A 24310-nucleotide genomic window follows, 5' to 3' on the forward strand; every position below is an offset into this window, starting at 1 on the left:
CAGGCTAGCATTATACTCTTTGTTAAAGCTGCTGATTCTGCCACATAAATTAAAACAGAAATTTCTGAGAATTTAAGTTGGTTCCCCTCCTTGTTAATGCACTGTCTGCCTCCCAACTGAACACTGGTCTGGATTTGTGTTTGCAGAAAACATTCCCCATACAAAGTCTGACATGCAGCTTACACCGTTCTAACTGAGGAATGAAGAAGCTAAGAGTCCACTGAACATTGGATTTTTTTCCTGTACAACATGGCCTGATGTGGAGTTTGGTCCACAGAGGACAGCAAGTTAACCGTAGAGATCGTCGTCATTGTCTTCACTGTACACGTTGCCCCCGCTGTTGCCTCCTGTGCCTTGGCTTGGACCAGCACTGCCCTGGTTACCTGATGGGAACCTGTATGCAGTGGTGCAGAAGGGGAGAAGAGACGCTGTTCAAAAGCCTCCTCAAAAAGCTCAGCACAATCCCCTCCCCTCCACACCAACACCCCAGTGCCAAGTAGGACAGGCAGGAGAAATGGGATAAGGCCTTATGGCAGGTCACACAAAAGGCTTAAACAGCTGCTGGATGTCACTCATGTTAAAGGAAGAAAGGGTTGACGGACTTCAGGAGCACTAATAGAGCAGCTACAACCAACCTGCAGCACAGCCTACACTTGCTACATGCTCAGCTAGCTGCTGTACATGCTGGGGAGAATGGGAAAATGCAGTGGAAGAGGGAATTTGTTACCCAGAATCCAGCAGAAAGCTGCCTCAGTACTCTGTTCTGGGGCTGGCTGAGCTATACTGCCCTCCCCCTATGGTTACCTGAAGCTGCCAAAGCCACGGCTCTGCTGTAGAGTCTGTGCAAACATCTCATATTTCCTGATGTCATTGTCACTGACAGAGCGTCGAGCAAAGCGCATGGCCTCCTCAAAGTGATCCCGGCGGATCTCAGGAACTGGGTCATCCTCCTCCACTTCCTGTAGCGGGACAGAGGGCCCAGGTGAGCTGTGTGCCTGAGCTCTGTGGCCCAACAGCTGCTCACATCCTCCCTCTAGGCCAGGATGCTCCAACACCCACCAAAGCAGGGGCTGGAGAGGGACACTGTAGCAGACTGAGTCACAGCTGCAGCAGGGGCCTTCTGAGCAATGCTGACAATGAGGCACCCCAGGAGGGCCTCAAGCACCCACAAGATGAGAACAAAATGCTCCAGCTCCACGCTCTATGCTGAGAGCCCACTCATCCCTATCTGAGGATTATAGACAGAAATGCATCCTGCCTCATGCATGAGCAGAGGTGGGCTGCCTTGTCTCATGGAAAGCTCAGAGTGCCCCACTCACCATGGCAGAAGGGTTGGTCTGCCTCTCGCGTTCTCGTCTGATCTCACTCTCAATGGACTCACGGATGGCCAGTTTGCAGGCACGCTGGCAAATTTCTGTCAGGTCAGCCCCCGAAAAGCCATTGGTCATCTTAGCTAAGAAATCCAGGTCAACATCCTAATAAAAAAACAAACAAAAAAAAAACCAAACACCAAAACCAAACACACACACAAACAAAACCAACCAACCAAAACCCAAAAAACCCACCAAAAAGCAAGCAGAGACACACACACACACAAAAAAAATCACCACCAAAAAAACCAAAATCCAAAAAAACAACAAAATCCAAACCAAACAAATAAAAACCCCAAACAAAACACACACACAAAACTAACAACCCAACAAAACCAAAAAAACCCCCAAACCCAAGAGATGCTTATCCTTTACACCTTACACCCTCATGTGACAAAGGGGTGTCTTTAGATCCCATGGTATCAACATGCTGCTTTAACTTTGGCCAATTTGGAAAAGATGAGCTGATAAAAGGCTCTTGCTTTTAGGGAAAAAGCTTAACCACATAGAAAGGCAGGCCATGCTCCCCACACACCCAGCAAGACCCTGCGAAGCAGCTGTAAATCACAGGATGGTTTGGGTTGGAAGGGACCTTAAGATCATCCAGTTCCAACCCCCTGCCATGGGCAGGGACACCTTCCACTAGACCAGGTTGCTCTAAGCTCCATCCAAATTGGCCTTGAACACTGCCAGGGATGGGGCAGCCACAGCTTTTCTGGGCAACCTGTGCCAGTGCCTCACCACCCTCGTAGTAAAGAATTTCTTCCTAATATCTAATATAATCTACCCTCTTTCACTTTAAAACCATTACTCATCCTATCACTACACACCCTGAGAAAGAGTCCCTCCCCATCTTTCCTGTAGGTCTCCTTTAAGTACTGGAAGGCCGCAATAAGGTCTCCCCAGAGCCTTCTTTTCTCCAGGCTGAACAAGCCCAGCTCTCTCAGCCTTTCCTCATAGGAGAGGTGCTCCAGCCCTCAAAGCATCTCCATGCCCTCCCCTCTGGACTCACTCCAACAGCTCCATGTCCCTCTTGTATTGTTGCCCCAGAGCTGGACACAGGACTGCAGGGGGGTCTCATAAGAGCAGAGTAGAGGGGGAGAATGCTTCTGCACTGCTTGCCCTCAAGAAGAGACAGGTTGACGTGTGGATTTAGGATACGATTTGCTCAGGTCTCAGCATTAGGAGTCAAATGAAACACTGTCAGACTGGAAATGGAGATGGGCCACAGGCAGACCAAGATAACCAACCTCCTTCTCCTTCCCTTCAGTCAAGGGAGTAGTACTGTGACCTCCTTTGAAGCTTTCCCTCCCAACAGCACCTAAAAAGATAAGCTTAGCATAAAAAAGCTTGAGCTCTCACTTGACTGCTTTTCCTGATTAACTATCAGTTGCATTATTGCCTGCTCCCCAGGCAAGGGATGCAGCTCTTGCCTATGATAGAGTTCAGCAACAATTAACTCCAATGGTTCCTCTTCAATTTCCATTTTCTACCCATTTTTTACATTTACTTTTCTTTCAGAGTACAAGAATCTTTTTCATCTTGCCATAACAGGCTTTCCTGTTTCCACATCATGGGCGGAACTCTGCTATATGATAAAGACCTGCTATGCTTATGCACCTAATACCTAGTCTCAGAGCTCAAGCCTCCCCCTAATTCTTAATTTCCATCCTTCAGGGACTGAAGGCTTCCCAGCTCTGTACTGGATGGAGCAATCACCAGCCCTCTACTCTCTCCCCAGCTTGTGAGGAGCACATGCAGCACACAGCAAACCCAAGCCAGACATGGTCAGGGTGCAGGTCCTACCTTGGCAACTGGTGATTTCCTCAGGTTGGCTTTAAGAATAGCCACCCGTGACTTCTCATCAGGCAGAGGGATGTAGATGAGCTGATCCAGGCGGCCGGGGCGCAAGATGGCTGGGTCAATGATGTCCGGCCTGTTGGTGGCACCGATGATGAAGACATTTTTCTTGGTGGACATGCCATCCATCTCTGTCAGGATCTGGTTGATGACACGGTCTGCAGCACCACCACCATCGCCAATATTCCCACCTCGAGCCTTTGCGATGGAGTCCAGCTCATCAAAGAAGAGCACACAAGGGGCTGCTTGGCGGGCCTGCAAAAAGCAAATGGAAACTATTACTCCATGTTAATACCACCCAGCAAAGAGCACACTGATATCACACTAAGCCTACTCTACCATTAAAGCAGCTCAGGGGAGTACCAGAGCATTGCTGCTTCAAATAGAGCTTGAAGGAACTGCTCCAGAACAGTCTCCTGCCACACAAACCCTCAATTAAAGTCTCCTGAACAACAAGCTGAATTTCCCCGAAGTTAGGAGTATTGTAAAACAAGCAGAAGGGTGGCAATTACAATGCCTAGAAGGAAAGCTGGAGCTAATCTGCCTGGACCAGAACTCCCCCTGCAAGATCTGGGGACGTCTGGTTATTTAGGCACTCAATTATCAGTAGGTGAGATATATGAAATGGAGGGGGGAAATCCAATCACTGTCTTCAGCTATCTAATGTATAGTTATAGGGAAAAGGAAGCCAGATCCTTCTTCAAGATGCACAGTAAAAAGAGGAAAGACCACAGGCACAAATGGCTGCAAAGAAAAATCCAGTTAGAAATAAGGAAAAATCTTCAGAAAGAGCTCAAACACTAGCACAAGGCCTAAAGAGATCAGGGATTCTCCATCCTTAGCACATGTTCAGAACATGAGGCCCCAATTTCCAAGTTGTCTTCCTGCTCTGGATAAACAGCTGGACCAGATGGCCTCTGAGGTTCCCTCTCAATTTAAATTTTTTCTCTTTTTGCTTTCATCACCTTCTCTGACCACAGGAGTGAGGATTCTCAAGATAATCCATGCAGGTACCTTCTGGGACAGGAGGTCACGCTATCTATGGGGGAACTGGGCAGTAGGAGTGAGCTCCTTTCTAAGCTATATATATTGCAAGACAAGAATAGAATAGAATAGAATATTTCAGTTGAAAGGGACCTACAGTGATCATGTAAGTCCAACTACAGAAAAATAAGAACCCGTAGCATGTTTTGAAAGCATGTAGGTGATGGTTAATGAGGCACCAAAGTAAGTTTTCAGGGATGTGGAGAATATCTATGCCATCCTAATGCTAGCCTCACTGCTAAGACACTGGGACATTTATCATCCTGTAACAACAGATAAAAATTACAGCAGGAGGAAACCATTTAAATAGTTATGTTGCCAAAGAGAATTAATTCCCTAACAAACATCGGGAAAGCAGCCTCTGCTCTTGGTGCAAGTGGGGAAAACAAAATACACAAAGAACTAGGCCAGTAAGACAGGTGCAGCAGAGACAATGTTTTGGGGGTATCTCAGCACAAATGTAGTATAAGGAGTAGAAGATACACTTACCTTGTCAAAGATCTCACGCACATTAGCTTCAGACTCGCCAAACCACATGGTGAGCAATTCTGGCCCCTTGATGGAAATGAAGTTTGCCTGGCATTCATTAGCAATGGCTTTGGCCAGCAGCGTCTTACCACAGCCAGGTGGCCCATAGAACAGAACCCCTTTTGATGGGGTCATGCCAAATTTGAGGAACTTGTCTGGGTGCTCCACAGGATACTGAAGAGGAACAAAACAAACAAAAACCTCTCTTGATGAGTCAGAACAGGTCTGTACCTTAGAATCACAGAATGGTTTGGGTTGGAAGGGACCTTCAAAGATCATCTAGTCCAACCTCCTCCCCACCATGGGCAGGGACATCTTTTACTAGATCAGTTTTGTTTCTGCTCCTACCAGAAACACTGTGATATTTCTGGTAGGTTAAACACAAGATTCTGCCTGCTCGGTGCCACTGGAATTTTTAAATGGACATTGGTTTGAAAAGCGCCACAGCTAAATTGCAAAGCTGCCTTAAACAGTCTACTTCGACCTATGAACTAAGTACCAGTTCAGGTAGTTTTCCAGCACACTTAACCCCAGCTTCACTCTGCCCTGCAGAAGCAAAAGGGAACAGCTCATTATCTAACCTATTTGCTCTGCCCTCCAGAGATAGGCAAGATGTCTGATGTGAGCATTTATTCTCTGCAATAAGGTCAGAGATATATGATGATTTTAACACCAGAAAATTAAGACTGAAAAGTAGATTCTTTTATTCACAGACAGGCTGTTTCTATAGTGCCAATTGAAAGCAGGGACGTATCAAACCCAAACCACCCAACATTGGCAGGCACTAGAAGTTTCCACAGACCATTCATGACTTTGTTCTAGCCTCTCCTTTCATAGAAGGCTTCAAAATTACTTCTCACCTGTCCCTATGCTAACACTGATGGAAAGCACTTCAGAGGCTCTTGGTATGAGAATTTTCATTCACTTTCTGGCATATAAAGCCATCACGTAACAGGATTCTCAGCAGTGGTCCCCACTGCTGGTCTCCACCAGAACTGCTGTTGTTTCTGCATGTAGCAAAACACCCACCCAAGATGTCACTGTAGACTCAGCTAAGGAAAGCCCAATGCTGCTTCCCAGCACCTTCCTCTGCCTAAGTTCACTAAGATGGAACAGCATGGTATTTTCAGTCCATTACAAGAAAACACCATAAAAACTCTGCATTTACCCTGTTCACAGCCCAAACAGGAATGTGAAGAGGTTCTGAATTTTATTATTATAATTATTTTTCAAGCTGACTAGGCAAAAATCTGTTGGAAACCCCTACCTGTACAAGTTCCTGGAGTTCTCTCTTTACATCTTCTAGACCACCAATATCTTCCCAGGTAACTTGTGGCACCTCCACCACAGTCTCCCGAAGAGCAGAAGGGTTGCTCTGGCTCAGAGCCCACTATCATTAGAAGAAACAGCATTATATAAATTCTAACACGTTATGTTCACACACTTCAGATAAGCAATTAGACACTGCACCCAAAAGAAAGGGGCACTCCTGCATTACCCTGAAGTCATCCATGGTCACAGCCAGCGAGTTCATCACTTCAGCATCGATGGTTTCATCTTCTAGGTCTATGAGATCCATCTTCTTTCTGATAGCCTGAAGAGCAGCTTCTGAGCAAAGAGCAGCCAAGTCAGCACCAACATGGCCATGAGTCTCATTCGCCACCTGAAAGCGGAGCATTATGACTCACAGGGATACAAGCAAGCACTCTGCAAGGGTAATGCATGCTCTGGTCACTCACCCAGAGGTGCAACAAAACTCTGGAGGACAGGAGCATCAGTGCTCTGCTGCAAATTCAAGACAAGTGCCATCACATATTTAACAGGCAAAGACACTGCCGTTCCACCTCCTATTTAGATCAAAGCTGCAACTGGAATTCAGATGGTGTGCAGAAAGATAACCCTAAGGACTGCAGTTCTTCATTCAGGACAGAGATTACAGTAACCATCCAGTATCACCACAATGTTCACCCAGCTCTGTGAAGCACTGTTTGAGGCTTGCTTTATTTTTAAAGAAAATGCCACAGCAAACAAACCCAGGAGGACAGGCACTTCCAGACTGGACTGATACATGTTTCACTTGGCCATGCCATTCTTCACTAGCAAGTGAGGATTTTTGGTCACTGGTAAACCAGTTAGAAGGAAGCCCAGAGATCATACACTTGCCCAGTTTCATGCTGTCCTAAATGAGCAGAGACAAGCTTTCCTAATAGCATGCTACTCACCTGTTCCAGATCCACATCATCAGCCAGTTTCATATTTTTTGTGTGGATCTGCAGGATCTCCAGGCGCCCAGTGGCATCTGGGATACCGATATCTACCTCTCTATCAAAACGACCTGGGGAATACAAAACATATGTTGAGCTGCTGATTCTGTGAACTAAAGGTGCTGCAGCTGCTGCCTTCCTCTGACAGAGGAACATGATGATGAGCCACAAACACATATGATTTCAGAAAATGCCAGAGCTTTGAGTTTCTCTGCAGCATTTATCAGCACAGTAGCAGAGTCAGATTAGGGAAGGAGGAAAGGCTTTAACCATTTAGGGAAAGTGAGACTACTATATGAACTAGAGTTCAAGATTATATAAACACAGAGGATTTTTGTTTTGTTTCCCCTCCCCCGAGACTCATTTATAGAAAATATGCTTCCCCTAACCAACATACCATGAGACATTTTTGTTTATTTTTACCTTTGTGTCCTCAGCACAGAGGTCCGCAAATACCAAGACTTAATTTTTCAGAAGTTTCATAGCAGTACCCAAAGTGGTGAAAAATATGAACTGCCCCAATATCTGGGGAGGCAGGAAACCTACATATTACTGCAATATTAACTAAGGTATGTACACCTATCATTTTCCTCTAGCCATAGTTGTGCATTCAAACACTTCACTACACATTTAAGAGGCCATTTTTTCCCCGCAAACTTGACTTTACCAACTGATCATACAACAGACATTCATTCACACTGCAAAGTTTCAAAAACCTGAATCTCAGAAACTACCAGACTTCTCATCAATCAAAAGAGGAATTGGACAATTCGGAGCCTTCTGCAACCTGAGGCATGAACAACCCCTTAAGTGTTTAGTCCTGAAATAGCCTCACTTAATTGATAAAGTGAAAAAGTGTGCAATCCTCTAAGTATTGCGTTATTTCTACAAGTTCTAACCTAATAAAGCACAGAAAATGATACCAAAGGTTGGAAGCCTAGAAACGAATTTCAAACAAGTAGCTGGAGACAATTCAATAGTTTAATGTAACACACAGATGATGTTTAATATTAATTTCTGCTCAATCTTTCCAAGGCCCCTGAAGCATAGCTCATAACAAAGTATCTATTACACACACACACACACAAAAAAAAAAAAAAAAAAAAGCAATCGTGGTTACCAAATCGCCTGAGTGCTGGGTCGATGCTGTTCGGTCTGTTGGTAGCTGCCATGACAATCACGTGTGCTCTCTGTTTCAGTCCATCCATAAGAGTCAACAGCTGAGACACTATGCGACGTTCCACCTCTCCATGTGTCTATGGAGAAAGTAATGATTAGACCAAAAGCTCTAAAACACAGCACAGGAGCTAGTACTGCACCAGAGCAGACCAACACAACAGACATGAATTAGATCAGATTCTTCCAATATCCAACTTCTGACACCCAACTGAACTCAAGCATTAAGTTAAATACTACTTTATGCTGTAGCCAAATGCAGATTCATACCAGCCGCTACCAAAAAAGATGTACTCCTTTACTTTCTACAGGCTTTCTTTACCTTCTCTCTCTTAGGAGCAATGGCATCCAGTTCATCAATGAAGATGATGGCAGGAGCATTCTTCTCTGCTTCTTCAAAGGCTTTCCTCAGGTTGCTCTCAGACTCACCAGCCAGCTTGCTCATTATCTCAGGACCTGAAAAAGAATAACAGCACTGTGGCACCCAGAAGAGAGGCAGCTAGCCCCAAGGCATGCAGCTGAATTTTTTTTTAGTACAATGTTCACATGGGAGTATCTATATTTCAAGCCAAAGCAAATGAAGAGAGAAGTATGCTTCTAAGAGATCTGAGAAAAAGAAACCTGACCCTCAGGAGTGCAAAGCCACTAGCTGACTAAAGTGCACCAGCTGCAGAGCCACTGGTGCAGGCAGGTACTAAGAGTGTTTCATTACAAGTAACTCGCCAATTCATACCAGCTCAGTCTACAACACTGCCTGCAGCTCTAGGCTTGGGACCAGCAGACAGAGAACGCGTCATTAATTCTGACAATGTTATTTTTATTACGCAATAGAAGAACAAATGTCTAAAGTAATGTCTGGCTCATTGGCATGCCTTCCACACACTTGGAAAGTATATGACAAGAGCAACATATGGTTAGAAACAGTCCATTTGCATCTGATATCTTGAGATACGAAGCAAGTCACTTCCCTACCACTGCTCACTGCTATGCTGTGCCATGCACTCCTTTTGCTTTCACTTTCATGGGTCTAAGTGATTGAAATCAGAAAAGAAAACCAGCACTACTCCTTTTCTGAATACAACATGCTGACAGCAACAGAAACTAGTGTCCTGCACCCATATAGAATAATCTCACCCACTTCACTCCCAGCTCTGCCCTCACCAACATAAATGAACACTCAACCAGACAAACTCCAAGTCCCTGTATCACAAAGCTGTCTTTCCAACCAGCCTGCTACAAAACAAATCAAGCTTAAGGGAGGTGCCGCTACAGATACTTCCACACAAATGGCCTCCAAGTATCCCCAGAGGCACACTTCAAAGAGGTAAGGAAGGATGTCAGGGAGAATATGTGGCTCTTCAAGCCCTATTAATACCATTCATTATGAGATAGATGAATGAGCACACAGCAGACCTGGGGCCAAAGCAGCCACAAAACTTACCATTGATCAGGAAGAAGAAAGCCCCTGTTTCATTGGCCACTGCTCGGGCAACCAGTGTTTTACCAGTGCCAGGAGGACCATACAGCAGGATCCCACGTGGAGGCTGAGGACAAAGGCAAAGAACTTAGGTGGAGAGCTAGTATCTGAATGTCTAAGTACCTTCATAGTGAGATAGCAAGCATTTGATAAAGCCAGTCCAAAATTGTGATGTAAACTCATGCAACAGCTGCCATCCCAGCATTGCTCATCAACACCCTTACTACTTTGCATGACACAAACAAAAATCTTGCCAATAACTGACAGCACTGATTCAAAGTATCCCTCTGCTTTGCAAGTTGCCAGTACTTTAATCTGTGTCCAAAACATGTAAGGAAATACTTTCCTAACACTAGCATTAAAACAAAACAAAGCAAACACCCCCCCACCCCCCAAAAAAAATCCCAACACAAAACCAAAAACCAAAACCAACAACACCCAAATTACTTCTTCCCCTCCCAATACCTCATAAACCTCTGACATCAAAAGTCATCCACAAGGGCCAGCCCACTCACCCACATGGTGCACACGAGGACTTACCTTCACCCCTATGGCCTTAAAGAGTGCAGGGTGTCGGAGGGGAAGCTCCACCATCTCTTTGATTTGAGCCAGCTGCTTCCGGCAGCCACCAATGTCATCATAACCCACTTCATTCAGTGACTCTTCTTCATCCTACCCAGAAGGAAATACATTAAACATTTGAGTGAAAACAATAGCTCAACAACCCCTTCCAGTCTACAGAACCCAGGAATCTGGGTTTTTGTTCGCTGCCATTTCTTTGCTGTCTTGAGATTCTCACTTTCAAGTCTTCCTGGTGTCTTCTACAATTGTTTCTTAGCTCTCTCTTCCCAGACATGCAAAGGGAAATGCTTGCATGTACCTACACCTCACTGAAGCATACCCTCTTGAATAACAGCCTCTACTGCCAGGTTCCCTACAGACTCCAGCGTAAAACAAGCTCTGAGACCCTCTGATGTGGCTAACAAAGATAACAATAGACAATGAAGCCCAGTATAAAATATACTTATTCTTTAAACTCTAAGTGATATTTCTAATTACTTGACATACCCTAGCTACCATAGAGTTCCCCAACATAGTGTTTTCTTTTGGGACTGACTCAAATTAAGAGAAAATGTTAAGATCCAGATGTGCAGATAAGACCAACTGTAACCAACTCTTTTGGTATCCATTCATTTGGCTGTCCAGATCTCTACTGGCCTTCGTTATCTGTAACATTAGGCCACACTAAAATAATAAAACAACACAGCCTGGAATCTCAGAGAGGTTTCAGTCCAAGCCCCACAAACAGGAACTACTACTTCGAAGCAGGTTGCTCAGGGTCTGGCCCTATCAAGCACTGAAGATCTCCAGGTCTGGAGATTCCTGCCCTCTCCGGGCCTTGCTCCAGGGTTTGGGGAAGCCTTTTTCCTAATATCTATTGGGAATTTCCTTTGATCCAGCTTGTGCCATTGCCTCTAGTCCTGCCCCTGGACACAACTCTTTCAAGAGCCTGGTTATCTACCCCTTCCCATCAGGCAGTTGCCAGTAAGCCTGCCTCTGCCTTCCCTTTTCCATGCTGCATCAACCCACTCTCTCAGCTGCTCCTCCTTCATTCCTTGGCTGAACTTGATCCCATCTGTCTCTGCTGTGTCCTGAAGAACCCAAACTGGACTCATCCAGTGCCCAGTCTTGCAGGTACTTGCAGGTAGTAAAAAGGAACTTACTTTATGAAGTATACAACCACCTTGGCTCATTTCTCTGAGATTTCCTACTCTGTAACAGTAAGGTGGCCAAGACCTGACAGACAATCCACTCAGGCTGCCTCAAGCTTGGTACACTCAAAGCTAGATACCTTAAGGGACTGGGGGGAATAATAATAAATAAAAATATTAAAAACCATTTAGAGATTTCAAGTTTCTCACTGAAAAAGCACTAATTGCTTTCTTTTCACATGGCATGAAATTTAGCAACATTGTAAGCCCTCCCTGCTATGGATTGAGGGAACTTTGGAATTAAAAGATGTATCTAAGTACAGAATGAGATATCTGGAAGCAGATGCAAAGCCAGCTGCTGCCAAAGTATAGCATCTCTTTAGCAAACCTAAGCATTGATGCTATCTCAGCATCTAAGGAAGGATACGGGAAGCACATTTCTCTGGCTACCTTCAGCAGCAGCTCATCTCCTGAAACCAGACATTTTAATCGTTATGTTCAATACACAAAATGCCAAAACAGGAACTGCAAACACTGCTGCTCTCAAGGACTGTCACCAAAACAGATTTCAGATGGGGGGATTCAGTAGAACCACACAGCAGGATTCTGCTCACCTCTCGTTTGATGGGCTCTCCTTCACAATGGATCACTGTGTCTGGAGCTACTATGCAGTAAGGACTTGGATCTGTCTCCACCACTTTGAACTCCACTGCACGCATCCCTCCACGCACTAAGAAGATGTCACCTGTAAAACCCCACACTTCAGTAGCCTGCTGCAAAATGTCAACCCTTATACTACTAGCAGCCACAGAGGACAAGGAAGTGGGTTACATAGGCATACACTACTGGCATTTTTAACGCTGCTCTGCATTTTAAATTCAAAAGCTGAATGTACTGTAACTACCCAAGCACATGAAGCAGTGGAAGTTCTCAAATTTCATCCAGAAACAAACAGCAAACAATACCAGCAAACAACAGAAAAGAACACTGCCTAAATAGAACACAAAGGCAAGGAATCACATTTCTTTTCCATTTAGTTTCAATTTAACATTTCTAAAACAGGCAAAAAGCCCCAACTTAATAAAAAAAAAGTTGTTATAACTAGTTGTTACTAATTGCCTCCAGAAGCAGAATTATATATAATACTGCGCTATGACTCCTGGCTAAACTGGGCTATAGAACCCGCATAACTTCAACTGGTGTTTATACTGTATTAGAATCATAGAATCACAGAACGGTTTGGGTTGGAAGGGACCTTAAAGCTCATCCAGTTCCAACCCCCTGCCACGGGCAGGGACACCTTCCACTAGAGCAGGTTGCTCCAAGCCCCATCCAACCTGGCCTTGAACACTGCCAGGGATGGGGCAGCCACAGCTTCACCCTGTGCCAGTGCCTCACCACCCTCACAGGGAAGAACTTCTGCCTAAGATCTCATCTCAATCTCCCTTCTGGCAGGTTAAAGCCATTCCCCCTTGTCCTGTCCCTACAGGCCCTTGCCAAAAGTTCCTCTCCAGATTTCTTGTCGCCCCCATTAGGTATTGGAAGACTGTTATAAGGTGTCCCCAGAGCTTTCTCTTCTCCAGGCTGAACAAGCCCAACTCTCTCACAGCCTGTCTCCATAGAAGAGGTGCTCTAGCCCTCAGGGCATTTTTGTGGCCTCCTGCGGACTCGCTCAAGCAGGTCCACATCCCTCTTGCATTGGGGCCCCCAGAGGTGAACACAGTACTCCAAGTGGGGTCTCACGAGAGCGCAATGGAGGGAAGAATCGCCTCCCTCGACCTGCTGGTCACACTTCTTTTGATGCAGCCCAGGATATGGTTGGCTTTCTGGGCTGTGAGCACATGCTGCTGGCTCATGTTGTGCTTCTCATCAACCAGCACCCCCAAGTCTTTCTCCTCAGGGTTGCTCTCAATCCATTCTCAGCCCAGACTATATTTTGTGCTTGTGATTGCCCTGACCCAGGTGTAAGACCTCGCACTTGGCCTTGTTGAACTTCATGAGGTTTGTGCTGGCCCGCCTCACAAGCGTGTCAAGGTCCCTCTGGATGGCATCCCTTCCCTCCAGCGTATCAACCGAACCACACAGCTTGGTGTCGTCGGCAAACTTGCTGAGGGCGCACTCAATCCCACTGTCCATGTCGCTGACAAAGATGTTGAACAAGATCGGTCCCAACACCGATCCCTGAGGGACACCACTAGTCACCGATCTACACTTGGACATCGAGTCATTGACCACAACTCTGAGTGCAGCAATCCGGCCAATTCCTTATCCACCAAGTGGTCCATCCATCAAATCCATACCTCTCCAATTTAGAGACAAGGATGTCTTGCGGGACAGTGTCAAATGCCTTGCACAAGTGCAGGTAGATGACGTCAGTTGCTCTTCCCTTATCCACCAATGCCATGGCCCCATCATAGAAGGCCACCAAATTTGTCAGGCAGGATTTGCCCTTAGTGAAGCCATGCTGGCTGTCACCAATCACCCCCTTATTTTCCATGTACCTTAGCATGGTTTCCAGGAGGATCTGCTCCATGATCTTGCCAGGCACCAACGTGAGACTGACTGGCCTGTAGTTCTCCAGGTCTTCCTTTTTTCCTTCTGAAAAATGGGGGTTATATTTCCCGTTTTCCAGTCAGCAGGAACTTCACCAGACTGCCACAACTTCTCAAATATGATGGATAATGGCTTGGCAACTACATCTGCCAGTTCCCTCAGGACCCACAGATGCATCTCAATCAGGTCCCATGGACTTGTGCACCTTCGGGTTCCTTAGATGATCTCAAACTTGATCTTCTCCTACAGTGGGTGATTCTTTAGTCTCCCAGTCCCTGCCTTTGCCTTCTGCAACATGGGCAGTGTGGCTGGAGCTCTTGCTGGTGAAGACCAAGGCAAAAAAGTCATTGAGTACCTCAGCCTTCTCCATGTCCCAGGTAACTAGGTCTCCCATTTCCTTATGGAGAGGGCCCACATTTTCCCTTGTCTTCCTTTTATCATCGATGTACCTATAGAAGCTTTGCTTGTTGTCTTTAATGTCCCTGGCCAGATTGAGTTCTGTCAGGGTTTTAGCTTTCCTAACCTGATCCCTGGCTGCTCCAACTATTTCTCTATGTTCTTCCCAGTCTACCCGTCCTTGCTTCCACCCTCTGTAGGCCTCCTTTTTACACTTGAGTTTGTCCAGGAGCTCTTTGTTCATCCACGCAGGCCTCCTGGTGTTCCTGCCCGACTTCCTCTTTGTCGGGATGCATCGCTCCTGAGCTTGGAGAAAGTGATCCTTGAATATTAACCAGCTTTCTTGGGCCCCTCTTCCCTCCAGGGTTTTATCCCATGGTACTCCACCAAGCAGATCCCTCAGGAGGCCAAAATCCGCTCTCCTGAAGTCCAGGGTAGCCAGCTTGCTGCACACCCTCCTTGCTGCCCTAAGGATCTCGAACTCCACCATTAGGATCTATTTGTTCCAGCAGAAGTGCTACTAGCACAACTCTAAAAGTATATTTGGTTTTTATGCACTCTCTCAGTTATTAAATTACTTTGAAAAAGTGAATTTAGTCAGGGTGCCAGCTAGCATATCCAGCCAACTGATTAATATTTGGGCAACTCCACGATCCCATTAAGTGGTAGCAACTCAGGAGAAAAATCTCATTAAACTGAGTTCTACCTGAGCCTTTTCTGATGCTCTCCCATCCCATGTAGCAAAAGAACTGTAGGAGAACTATCAAGCTGCTCTGCCAGCCAGCAACAGATATTACCCTTTCTTCTGAAGATTAGGAAAAAACTAAACCAACACCAGGAAAGTCTCATGTTTCAGATGTCAGTGTAATGCTTTGTGGAGATCTGTGCAAGCTTCTAGAAATTCTCTTTATTCAGTCTCAGGACTAGCTCACACTCGCTGCCTTCAGGACTTCAATAACAGGTGCTATTACCTTTCCTGATAGGTCTGTATGCTTCCAGGAAGTACGGCTTGAGATAGACTTCAAACAGATTCCCTGTGATCCCTTCTACCGTGTCATCAATTGGCAGCACATGTATACGTTTGCCATATTTCACATCTGGGCAAGGCTGGATGCTGCAACAGAAGAAAACTCCAGTTAACCATATCATCCTGGACATATATCCTAGTCTGGAAAAGACAGTGATGTCCCTTCCCAAGCCAGTACAAATGCCAGCAAAGCCCCTCCAATGCCCTGGTGAGGCTTCCTGCCTGCATAACAATGCTGACAAGGCAAAAATCATGCCCATCAGAGCACTAGTCTTCACAACACATGCCTTAACTCCTTCACTCCTCTCAGCCCTATCCAAAACTGCTGGGGAGTCTCATACTTTCTTCCTACTCCCTGCTCTTTTGTAGCCCCCCTCACCATCCCCAAAGCACATTTACAAGTTACTAATGCAGCCTCAAGACCTGTGAGAGTCATGAGCTAACTTTTGTTTCAACAAGGAGCTACTGCTGAACCAACCGTAAGGGTTGGTACAGGGTTGGGTCTCTCTCTAAATCAAAATTTCAGCTATTATTTTACAGTGTAGGCAAACAGCCTACTGTAGCGACACCTCAGAGTACCAAGCTGTGGCAGAGGCAGAAAGCTCAACTGGGTTTGACAGCTAAAAAAAGCCTACATGGAACTGCAGCTGAGCATGCAACTTTCATATGCTACTTTGTTTGAGACTCTTAACAGATTCTTTTACCACATGCTTTACAGAGAGGATATAGCAGAAGAGTAAAGGAAAAGACAGACTTCCCCAGAAGGAAAAGTTGACAGACTACAAGCAGGAAGCAATTGACGCATGAGCCTGGATTTTGGCAGAAACCAGGCCACAGAAAGTAACACAGTAAGTACTTAAAGATCAGCAAGAAAAACTTTGAGGGTAAGAGGTATGAAAATTTTCTGACCCTTGCAACAAAGCTAAGACAATCAGTAACACATCTGGAAGGCTAAGAACCACTACAGACAGTCCCAGCACAGAAGGGGAGAGCACAACTGTCACTAGAAATTATTCCAACAGTAATGTCACATCAGGTTAAAGTAAGGATTCACCTTTATTTTAAATCCACAGACTGGCTCAAAGCACTGTTCTGTTCCAACTACAGTGGTGTTTAAAACTTGCATTTTCTAGTGGTAGAGAGATGGGTGGAACAGACTTGTTCCTCTCTTCTACAAAGTTCACATGAAACACATTTGGCATTTAAAGATTATTCCAGATATCATCCCAGGAAGTCTAGTGTCAGAAACCAGGCTCAAATTTTCCCAGAACATGCACAATATTCCAGATTAGGAAGATGTTCAGCCCTCACATATTTAAGCCTGCAAATTAGCATTTTTATGTTTAAGAAATGCTCACGTTTCCCGCCTCCACACTCCCATCATAGAATGGAATCTGCCTCCTGTAAGCCAAGATGTATACTTCAGTGCTTTCCCACTACCTTCTGCAAGCGCTGCACAAAATTCCTGCAACACTGTCAAAGCATTCCTAATTTTAAAATTATTTTATAACAAAAATTGGAATATAAACAACCCTAGAGGACTTTTAATCTTGCTATTTGACTGCTTCATGTTTCTGTCACTTCTAGCAAGTTTTAACTTCTGTTTGTCATAGGGCAGCTCAGTGCTTGAGCTAACCATACTGTGGGATCAATTACAATGTTGCTTACAGCTTTCACAGTTAACTTTGTAGACATAAAAAATTTAGACAAGAAAAACTTGTGAATTCATTTGACAATGTAAATTTGGGAAGATGACTGTGACAACAGTGGGGTAATTGAACAACTTAATTTAATGACAGGACCTGGGCTCGTGAAGGTCCCAAAGAGACTTCAAGAATCTTTAGCATAAACTTTTTAGTATTAATCTGCAAGACACACACTTGAACACATTTCGGTGATCTCCTCTGGAAGGCATAAGAATACTTCCTGCAGGCCCTGTCTCTGCTACAAACCAAATCATTTCGGAGCCAATGCACAAATTATTTAGGACACCCAGGGATATGCAACAGTTAGCAAACTAGTCCTCACCTGATCACATCACCCAGGCGCACTCTCAGGTTGTTGCGAACAACCCTATTCATGCGAATCTTCTCATCTGAGCAGGTATCATCTGACAGAACAATACAGACTGCTTCTCTCCTCTTCTTTCCTTTTAGCAGAACAGTGTCTCCTCTGAACAGCTGCAATTCATCCATTTTTGCCTGTAAACAATAACATAGAACAAGCTTTTGACAAAACAAGAATTCAAGCATTTGAAGGAGAGTTACTTGACTTTGTAGAATTACATCTTGGAAGCAATATACTAGATCTATAAAATCAGAGGCTCCCACTACACCAGTCAAGAGCTAATCCTGAAGCCAGACTAAGGGCACAAATTCATCTGAAACCTAAAAGTTGAGAATCAAAATATATTTTATCATGGAAGAGTGTTAGAAAACAAGACAACCCACCTCCCTCACTTGTAACTGCTGCAGCTTCTGACACAAATACTTAGATTCATGTTGCAAAGTTACATTTCAAGTTAATAGACAGCAACAGCTTGCATATTACCAGATTAAATGCTTTGCTTTTATAGATGACACACCTGGGACAGTGACACAACACTGTTGTCTTCATTGATGGCTTCATCAACAATTAACCGATTTGGCCTGTTCTTCTGCTTCAGAATTGCAGTCGATAAGTCATCCGCTTTAGAACTGGCAAAGAAAACAGAAGTTAATGAGTCCAAGTAATATTGCTCCCCCTTTCCAGCCACCCCACTGTTTTGTTCTCCATTTTCTACCAGTTTCTTTGTTGTCTTGTCTTTTAGAAACTATTATTGTTTGTAAGACAAAGGAGAATATTATTCCTAGGCATCAGTTTCAGGAGTTCAAAGCAGAATATTTCCTGTCACTAAATATAACTACTAGCCTCAAATGGAAACAGCTATGAAGCTATCTATGAAGTGACCAGTGAGATGTTGCTGACTGTAAGATGTTTTGCCCAAAAGAATTAGTCAGACTCATCTGAAATCACATGTAACCACCACCACCAAAACAAAAGTTCAATTCTATTTCATGTCAAATCCCAAATAAATAGGGGAATTAAAAGACAATGCTGCAGCTCCCCTGACAGGAAGAGTTTAGCCTGTCAATGCCTATTAGTTAAACCTAGCAAGCCAGTAGAAATATTCAAGTGTTCATGATTATTTAATATATATAAGCACCTTTCCATAATACCTTCACAGGAGTCACTGCAGCTCTAGTCCACTATGCCACAAGATATATGACAGATAATTCGTTTGCCTTGACAAAATGGAGCACATCAAACAGCAAGGAAATGGAAGAAAGGCAAATTAAATTATTTCCTTCAAAATCTAATACAGCAATCAATTCGCTTAATGAAATAAATATAAACTTGAACCAACTGATTCCCAAGGAGCTCCTGGAAGTTGTACATTAGCCAGCCACAACAGCAGCAGACTGTTGTAACTTCCCCTGGTGGGCATCTGACTACTCTCTCAAAGTAGTCCAGATGTGCCAGTGACTAAGGTCAGAACAGAAAACTTCACATGGTTTGGTTTGATTCTCATCAAAAAGAAAAAATAAAGTCTTCCTTTGTCCTAAGCAAGCAGCAAGCATCAGCAAAGAGTAGGAAGCTTTGTGGACATCGGTGTTGGCCATACACTTTGGCTCAATTTCCCTGTTTTATGGACAAAATAACCAGAAGAAATCAAACCTTGAGTGAAAGTGGCAGAGCAAGCAGCTACACAGCATGAAAACAGACTGTGGCAACAATGCATCACTTGGCATGCTCGCTGCATTTTTAAAAGTATATCAGAGAGAGGCGACATACCTAGAGAGTGTTATGTTAACCAAGATCCCCCTACCCCTCAAGATAGAGGTTTTTCCAAGACAGACTACATGGTATTGACTCCTTTCTCTGTCATGTAAAAGGGGGAACACCACCAAGCAAACTTATGAGGGCAACCAGCTTGTTTCCAAACAGTTTTCAAGCTTTGCATAAGCCCTGGTAGCATAGGAAACGTGTCAAAAATGAGAGGCAACATTATTTTAAATTAACAACAAGAGGAGTTGTAAAACATGTCTTTCCAGGACTGCCAGCCTTTTTCCTCTCTTCATTAAAGAGTGCAAGAGGTAAGAAATAGACATCCATCCCTTTCAATGACCACATGAGATGTTACAGATCCATTCTCTAAACCCAAAAAGACACAGGAAAGACTGCAGGATACATCCAGAAGGAGCTCGTGAATTCCATCTTCAACCTAATATGTGGTCTTGGTAAAGCCCTAAAAGTTCTGGGATTTCTAGGAAAACTAAAAGCGCAATAAGAAAACTGAAAACAACACATTGTCAGGTGTCCTGGTTTCGGCTAGGACAGAGTTAATTTTCGTCCTAGCAGCTGGTGCAGTGCTGTGTTTTGGCTTTAGTCCGAGAACAATGCTGATAACACACCAATGGTTTAGTTGTTGCTAAGTGATGCTTACCCGATCAAGGACTTTTCAGTCTCTCATGCTCTGCCAGTGAGGAGGGGCACAAGAAGCCAGGAGGAAGCAGAGACAGGACACTTGACCGGAACTAGCCAAAGGGGTATTCCATACCATGGCACGTCATGCCCAGTAGAGAAACTGGGGGGAGTCACCCGGAAGGGACCGATTGCTGCTTGGGTTGGGCTAGGTATTGGTCAGCAATTGTATTGTGCATCACTTGTGTTTATTGTTGGTTTGGGGTTTTTTTATAGTTTTGTAGTTTTCTCTCTCTCTGTGAGGTGCACTGAGAACTGGCTGAATGGCAGAGTTGAGAGGGTTGTGATCAGCGGAGTAGAATCCAGTTGGAGTCCTGTAGTCAGTGGCATGCCCCAGGGATCAATACTGGGTCTGGTCTTATTCAACTTGCTTATCAATGACCTGGATCAAGGGCTAGAGTGTACCCTCAGCAAGTTTGCTGATGATACAAAGCTGGGGCAGTGGCTGATACATTCAGTGGGACCTTGATGGGCTGGAGAACTGGACAGAGGGAAACTTAATGAGGTTCAACAAGAGCAAGTGTAGGGTACTGCACCTGAGGAGGAAGAGCCCCAAGTACCAGTACAGGTTGGGGGCTGACCTACTAGAGAGCAGTTCAGCTGAGAAGGACCTGGGAGTATTGGTGCATGCTAAGTTGACTATGAGCCTGCAGTGTGCCCTTGCAGCCAGGAGGGCCAATAGTATCCTGGTGTGCATCGGGAGGAGTGTGGCCAGCAGGTCGAGGGAAGTGATCCTCCCCCTCTACTCAACCCTAGTGAGACCACATCTGGAGTACTGTGTCCAGTTCTGGGCTCCTTAGTACAAGAAAGACCAGGAGCTCCTGGAGAGGGCCACAAGGATGATCAGGGGTCTGGTCATCTTTCTTATGAGGAGAGATTGCAGGAGCTGGGCCTGTTTAGTCTAGAGAAGAGCAGACTGAGAGGGGATCTCATTCATGCATATAAATATCTCAAAGGTGGGTGCCAGGAAGATGGTGCCAGACTCTTTTCAGTGGTGCCCAGCAACAGGATGAGGAGCAACGGCCATAAACTGAAACACAAGAAGTTTCACCTCAACATGAGGAAGAACTTCTTTATATTGAGGGTGGCAGAGCACTAACAGTCTGCCCAGGGAGGTTGTGGAGTCTCCCTCTCTGGAGACGTTCTAAACCTGCCTAGACGCATTCCTGTGTAACCTGCTCTAGGTGGCCCTGCCTTGGCAGGGGGGTTGGATTAGATGATCTCCAGAGGTCCCTGCCAACCCTTATGATTCTGTGAAAAGCTTGGAGGCATTAAAAAAATGGAATAAAACTCTCCAAGAGACAGCATGCATACATCTATATGCGTGGGGTCAGCTTCAGTTATCTGGCCTGATAGTTCTGCAGACAAAGAAACAAAGGTGTTAAGAAATTACATGACAGCTACACAGGAGAGTGATGTTATTTCTCCTACAGACAAGTGTAAGGACTTGGACAGAGAAGCACTGTCCATTTTCCAGTAGCAATTCAGAATATTATTATCATCAGCATTTGCCGTCATTGCATCTCTTTGGGGATTCCTCATGCTGTAACTGAGATGATGAAGGAAAATATGTCTGTGCACCTCAACCACGCTCAGACAATCCCTGATATCTATGCATCAGGAAAGGAGAGCCCAAACTGAAAATACTAAGCAGGAAAGTATAAGGCATGGGTTGGGGTTTTCTCCTGCCAACTTTCCTACATGTGTTGGTAAAATTCAGCAAAGAGCAGGACAGAGCTAACCTAGGAAATTTCTAAAGCTCCTCAATAAGTTTCCCATCAGAGAGCCTGGTGCAAATCCCCCTACTCACCCCTTTTGTCAGCTCCTTCACACACTTTCTTTCACTAACTCAACAGAGGTAAACTGAACATAAACTGTAGCTTTAGAGCTGTTTTGGAATTAAAAGGAAATTCAAAGCCTGCATCAAGCCTGCCCCTAGAGAGAAGCCAGAAGAGGACATAATGGCACAGCTAATGGCCAAACTCGCATATTAAAGTGTAAGACTTCAATAAAACTGAAGCAAATATGTACTCACCCTAAAGACCAACAATAATGGGTTCTCAGTTTCCATTCTCGGCCCCCTTTTCTCTCTCAGTAAAGCAGTCCAATAGCCCCATTTGACACAGGGAAGAGGTGGGGAGGGACATTTTACAACTTACATCGCTTCATTGTTTATCTCTGTGCCAGAGCTCCCCTTGTTCAGCATACAGTAATGCCCAGAGGCTATGCATTGTGGTGGACAGTATGAAGAGTAAGATCAGAAAGTAATTATTGATTCTTCTGAAAATGACTACCAATCGCCAAAGCTCCACATGAAGTAGGGAATTAAGTTGTTCCTGCAAGTCTATGCTAAATATACAATGAAAATTCACCAACTCAAAATGGTTCCAGCTTCAGTAACAAAAGTGAAAAGTCATGCCTTTTGTATGCTGGTGTGCCATTTTATCAACACCCTCATGAACTTGCTTCCTAGATAAAACTTGACAGCAGTTTCTTACCGCCCTGAACATCCATGTTACAGACTGAACTACTTTCCCCAGGTAAATATTAAATAAATAAAAATCCATAAAACATTTTATGCATTGAAGCAAATGAGTGAAATATCTGACAACTGCAGCCACTTACTGAAACAGCACGTAACAACCAAGCAGTGAGTTCACCCACTTTCAAAATGCCAAGTCCTCAGTTTCAGACAGGTATACACAGAAGATGAGAATCTCTTCAGAAACCACACTCTAATAGCTCTTGCAATGCTACTCTCTGTGCTAAAGCTCAATTCAGCAAGATGGCTGCCAACAGCAATGACCCAAAAATTACAACTAAAAAGGCAAATGTTTTCCAGTTGATTCCTACATGGTGAGAACAACTTTGCAAAAGTAGAAATTTATTTTTAAAGAAACTGTTCACCTCGCTCAGACTCAAAATACACCTTTGAAACCATCACTTCCATCACAAGCTCTATCAGGGACACTAAATTTTTGGCACACGTTGCTGGAACTGATTTAGTAGGACCAAGTAGGTCTAAGTTGCAGGAGTTGCAAAAGGAAAGAAGATAAACCACGGACGCTAAAGGGACTGAAAGTGCCTCTGGCAAGGCCAACAAGTCACTTGATATATTCTTGGATTTGGGAAATTCTCTTTAGGTTCTATTTTTACTCCTCTCAAAGGGCAATGAAGTGGCTTGCACACATAGGCTGGGAGTTGAAAGATCAGAATTACTCAACTCATTTTTAAGGAGCACAAAAGATGACCCTCAGCGTGGAACTGAAAACAGTGAGGCAAGACTCTGGAAACGAAAACATAGCCGATTGCCTCGGCTGCCACAGCGGCCAGCCCGGCACAGCATATCTGGCCTCTTCTAATACCAAGTGACTTCTAGCCCCGACCGGAGGGCCGCTACGGACCTGTGGGGAGGAGGCCGGGATGTGCCTCTCCACCGCTTTCGGGGAACTTAGAAGACAAAGCCCTCCCTGGCTGAGGCCTAGCTCAGGCAGGACAGCCCCGGGCGGAGACACGGCCAAGGCCCCCGCGGGAGGCCCGACCTAGCCAGGCCTCACCCCCCTCATGACTCGACACTTCCCGGGGAGGCCCGGCCGAGGGAGGGGGCAGGGGCAGCAGCGCTTGAGCCCCCCCTGCGGGCACACGCCTGGCCGGGCGCGCGCAAGGAGCGGCCCATCCCCCTCCCGGCCCCGGCCCCACCCCCACCTCCTCAGAGCCTGTATGACACAGCGGTATCAACGCCAGATCGAGCTTTCCGCCAGGCCCGGTTTGAGCAGCACCGCGCGGATGCGGGATAAGGAGAGGTAGGCCGAGCCAGGCCCAGCACCACCACAGCTGGACCTAGACCGCGGCCTACCAGCGGACGGCCCACTTACTCGGATCCTGAGGCCATGGTGCTGGGGGAGGAAAAGGGGCGAAGAGGAGTCGAGAAACAACGGGCGAACAACTGCGGATCTCGGGCAGGCTCGCAGCAGCAGAACTGGACGCTTCACGCTGACTGAACCTCAGAGCCGACTCATCAGAAGAGGAAGCTCCGTCTCGTGATGTCGCACCCGCCTAGCAACAGCGTACGCTGACCAATCGGAAATTCCGCCCGGCCAGCACCTCAGCCAATCGAGGAAACGGAAGTGAGGGAAAGACGAAAAAAAAAAAAAAAGAACGAGAACTCTCCCTCCTCCGCCTGCCCCTCTCTTTTCCTTTCCCTTCCCAATCGTCGCGAGCGAAGCGCAATACTCGTCAGCCAATCACAGCGCTGCCCCTGCCGCGGCTGTTCTACAGGGTGACATAGGTCGGGCAGTCAATGGCAAAAATCCACCAATGGGAAAATCCAGGCTGAAAGTCCTACCATAACGCCATCCGGGCAAGCCTCGCCTCGCTTG

At 45.4% G+C, this 24310-nt stretch overlaps 1 protein-coding gene across 1 annotated transcript; it reads right to left on the reverse strand.

Annotated features, from left to right (window-relative positions):
* Positions 1-23998, reverse strand: LOC115601764 (transitional endoplasmic reticulum ATPase). Its single transcript, XM_030472148.1, has 17 exons — positions 23807-23998; positions 17992-18103; positions 17436-17608; positions 15352-15494; positions 12046-12176; positions 10260-10391; positions 9684-9786; positions 8565-8698; positions 8187-8322; positions 7025-7137; positions 6301-6465; positions 6070-6192; positions 4764-4976; positions 3177-3485; positions 1320-1475; positions 805-959; positions 1-394 (listed from the first exon to the last, which is right to left on the reverse strand). The coding sequence occupies exons 1-17, from the start codon at positions 23821-23823 to the stop codon at positions 289-291; spliced, it is 2421 nt and encodes an 806-aa protein (XP_030328008.1). The 5' UTR covers positions 23824-23998; the 3' UTR covers positions 1-288.
* Between the last annotated feature and the right edge of the window lie 312 nt (positions 23999-24310).

Source organism: Strigops habroptila, chromosome W, assembly GCF_004027225.2.
Source record: "Strigops habroptila isolate Jane chromosome W, bStrHab1.2.pri, whole genome shotgun sequence".
NCBI classification, from domain to species: Eukaryota; Metazoa; Chordata; class Aves; order Psittaciformes; family Psittacidae; genus Strigops; species Strigops habroptila.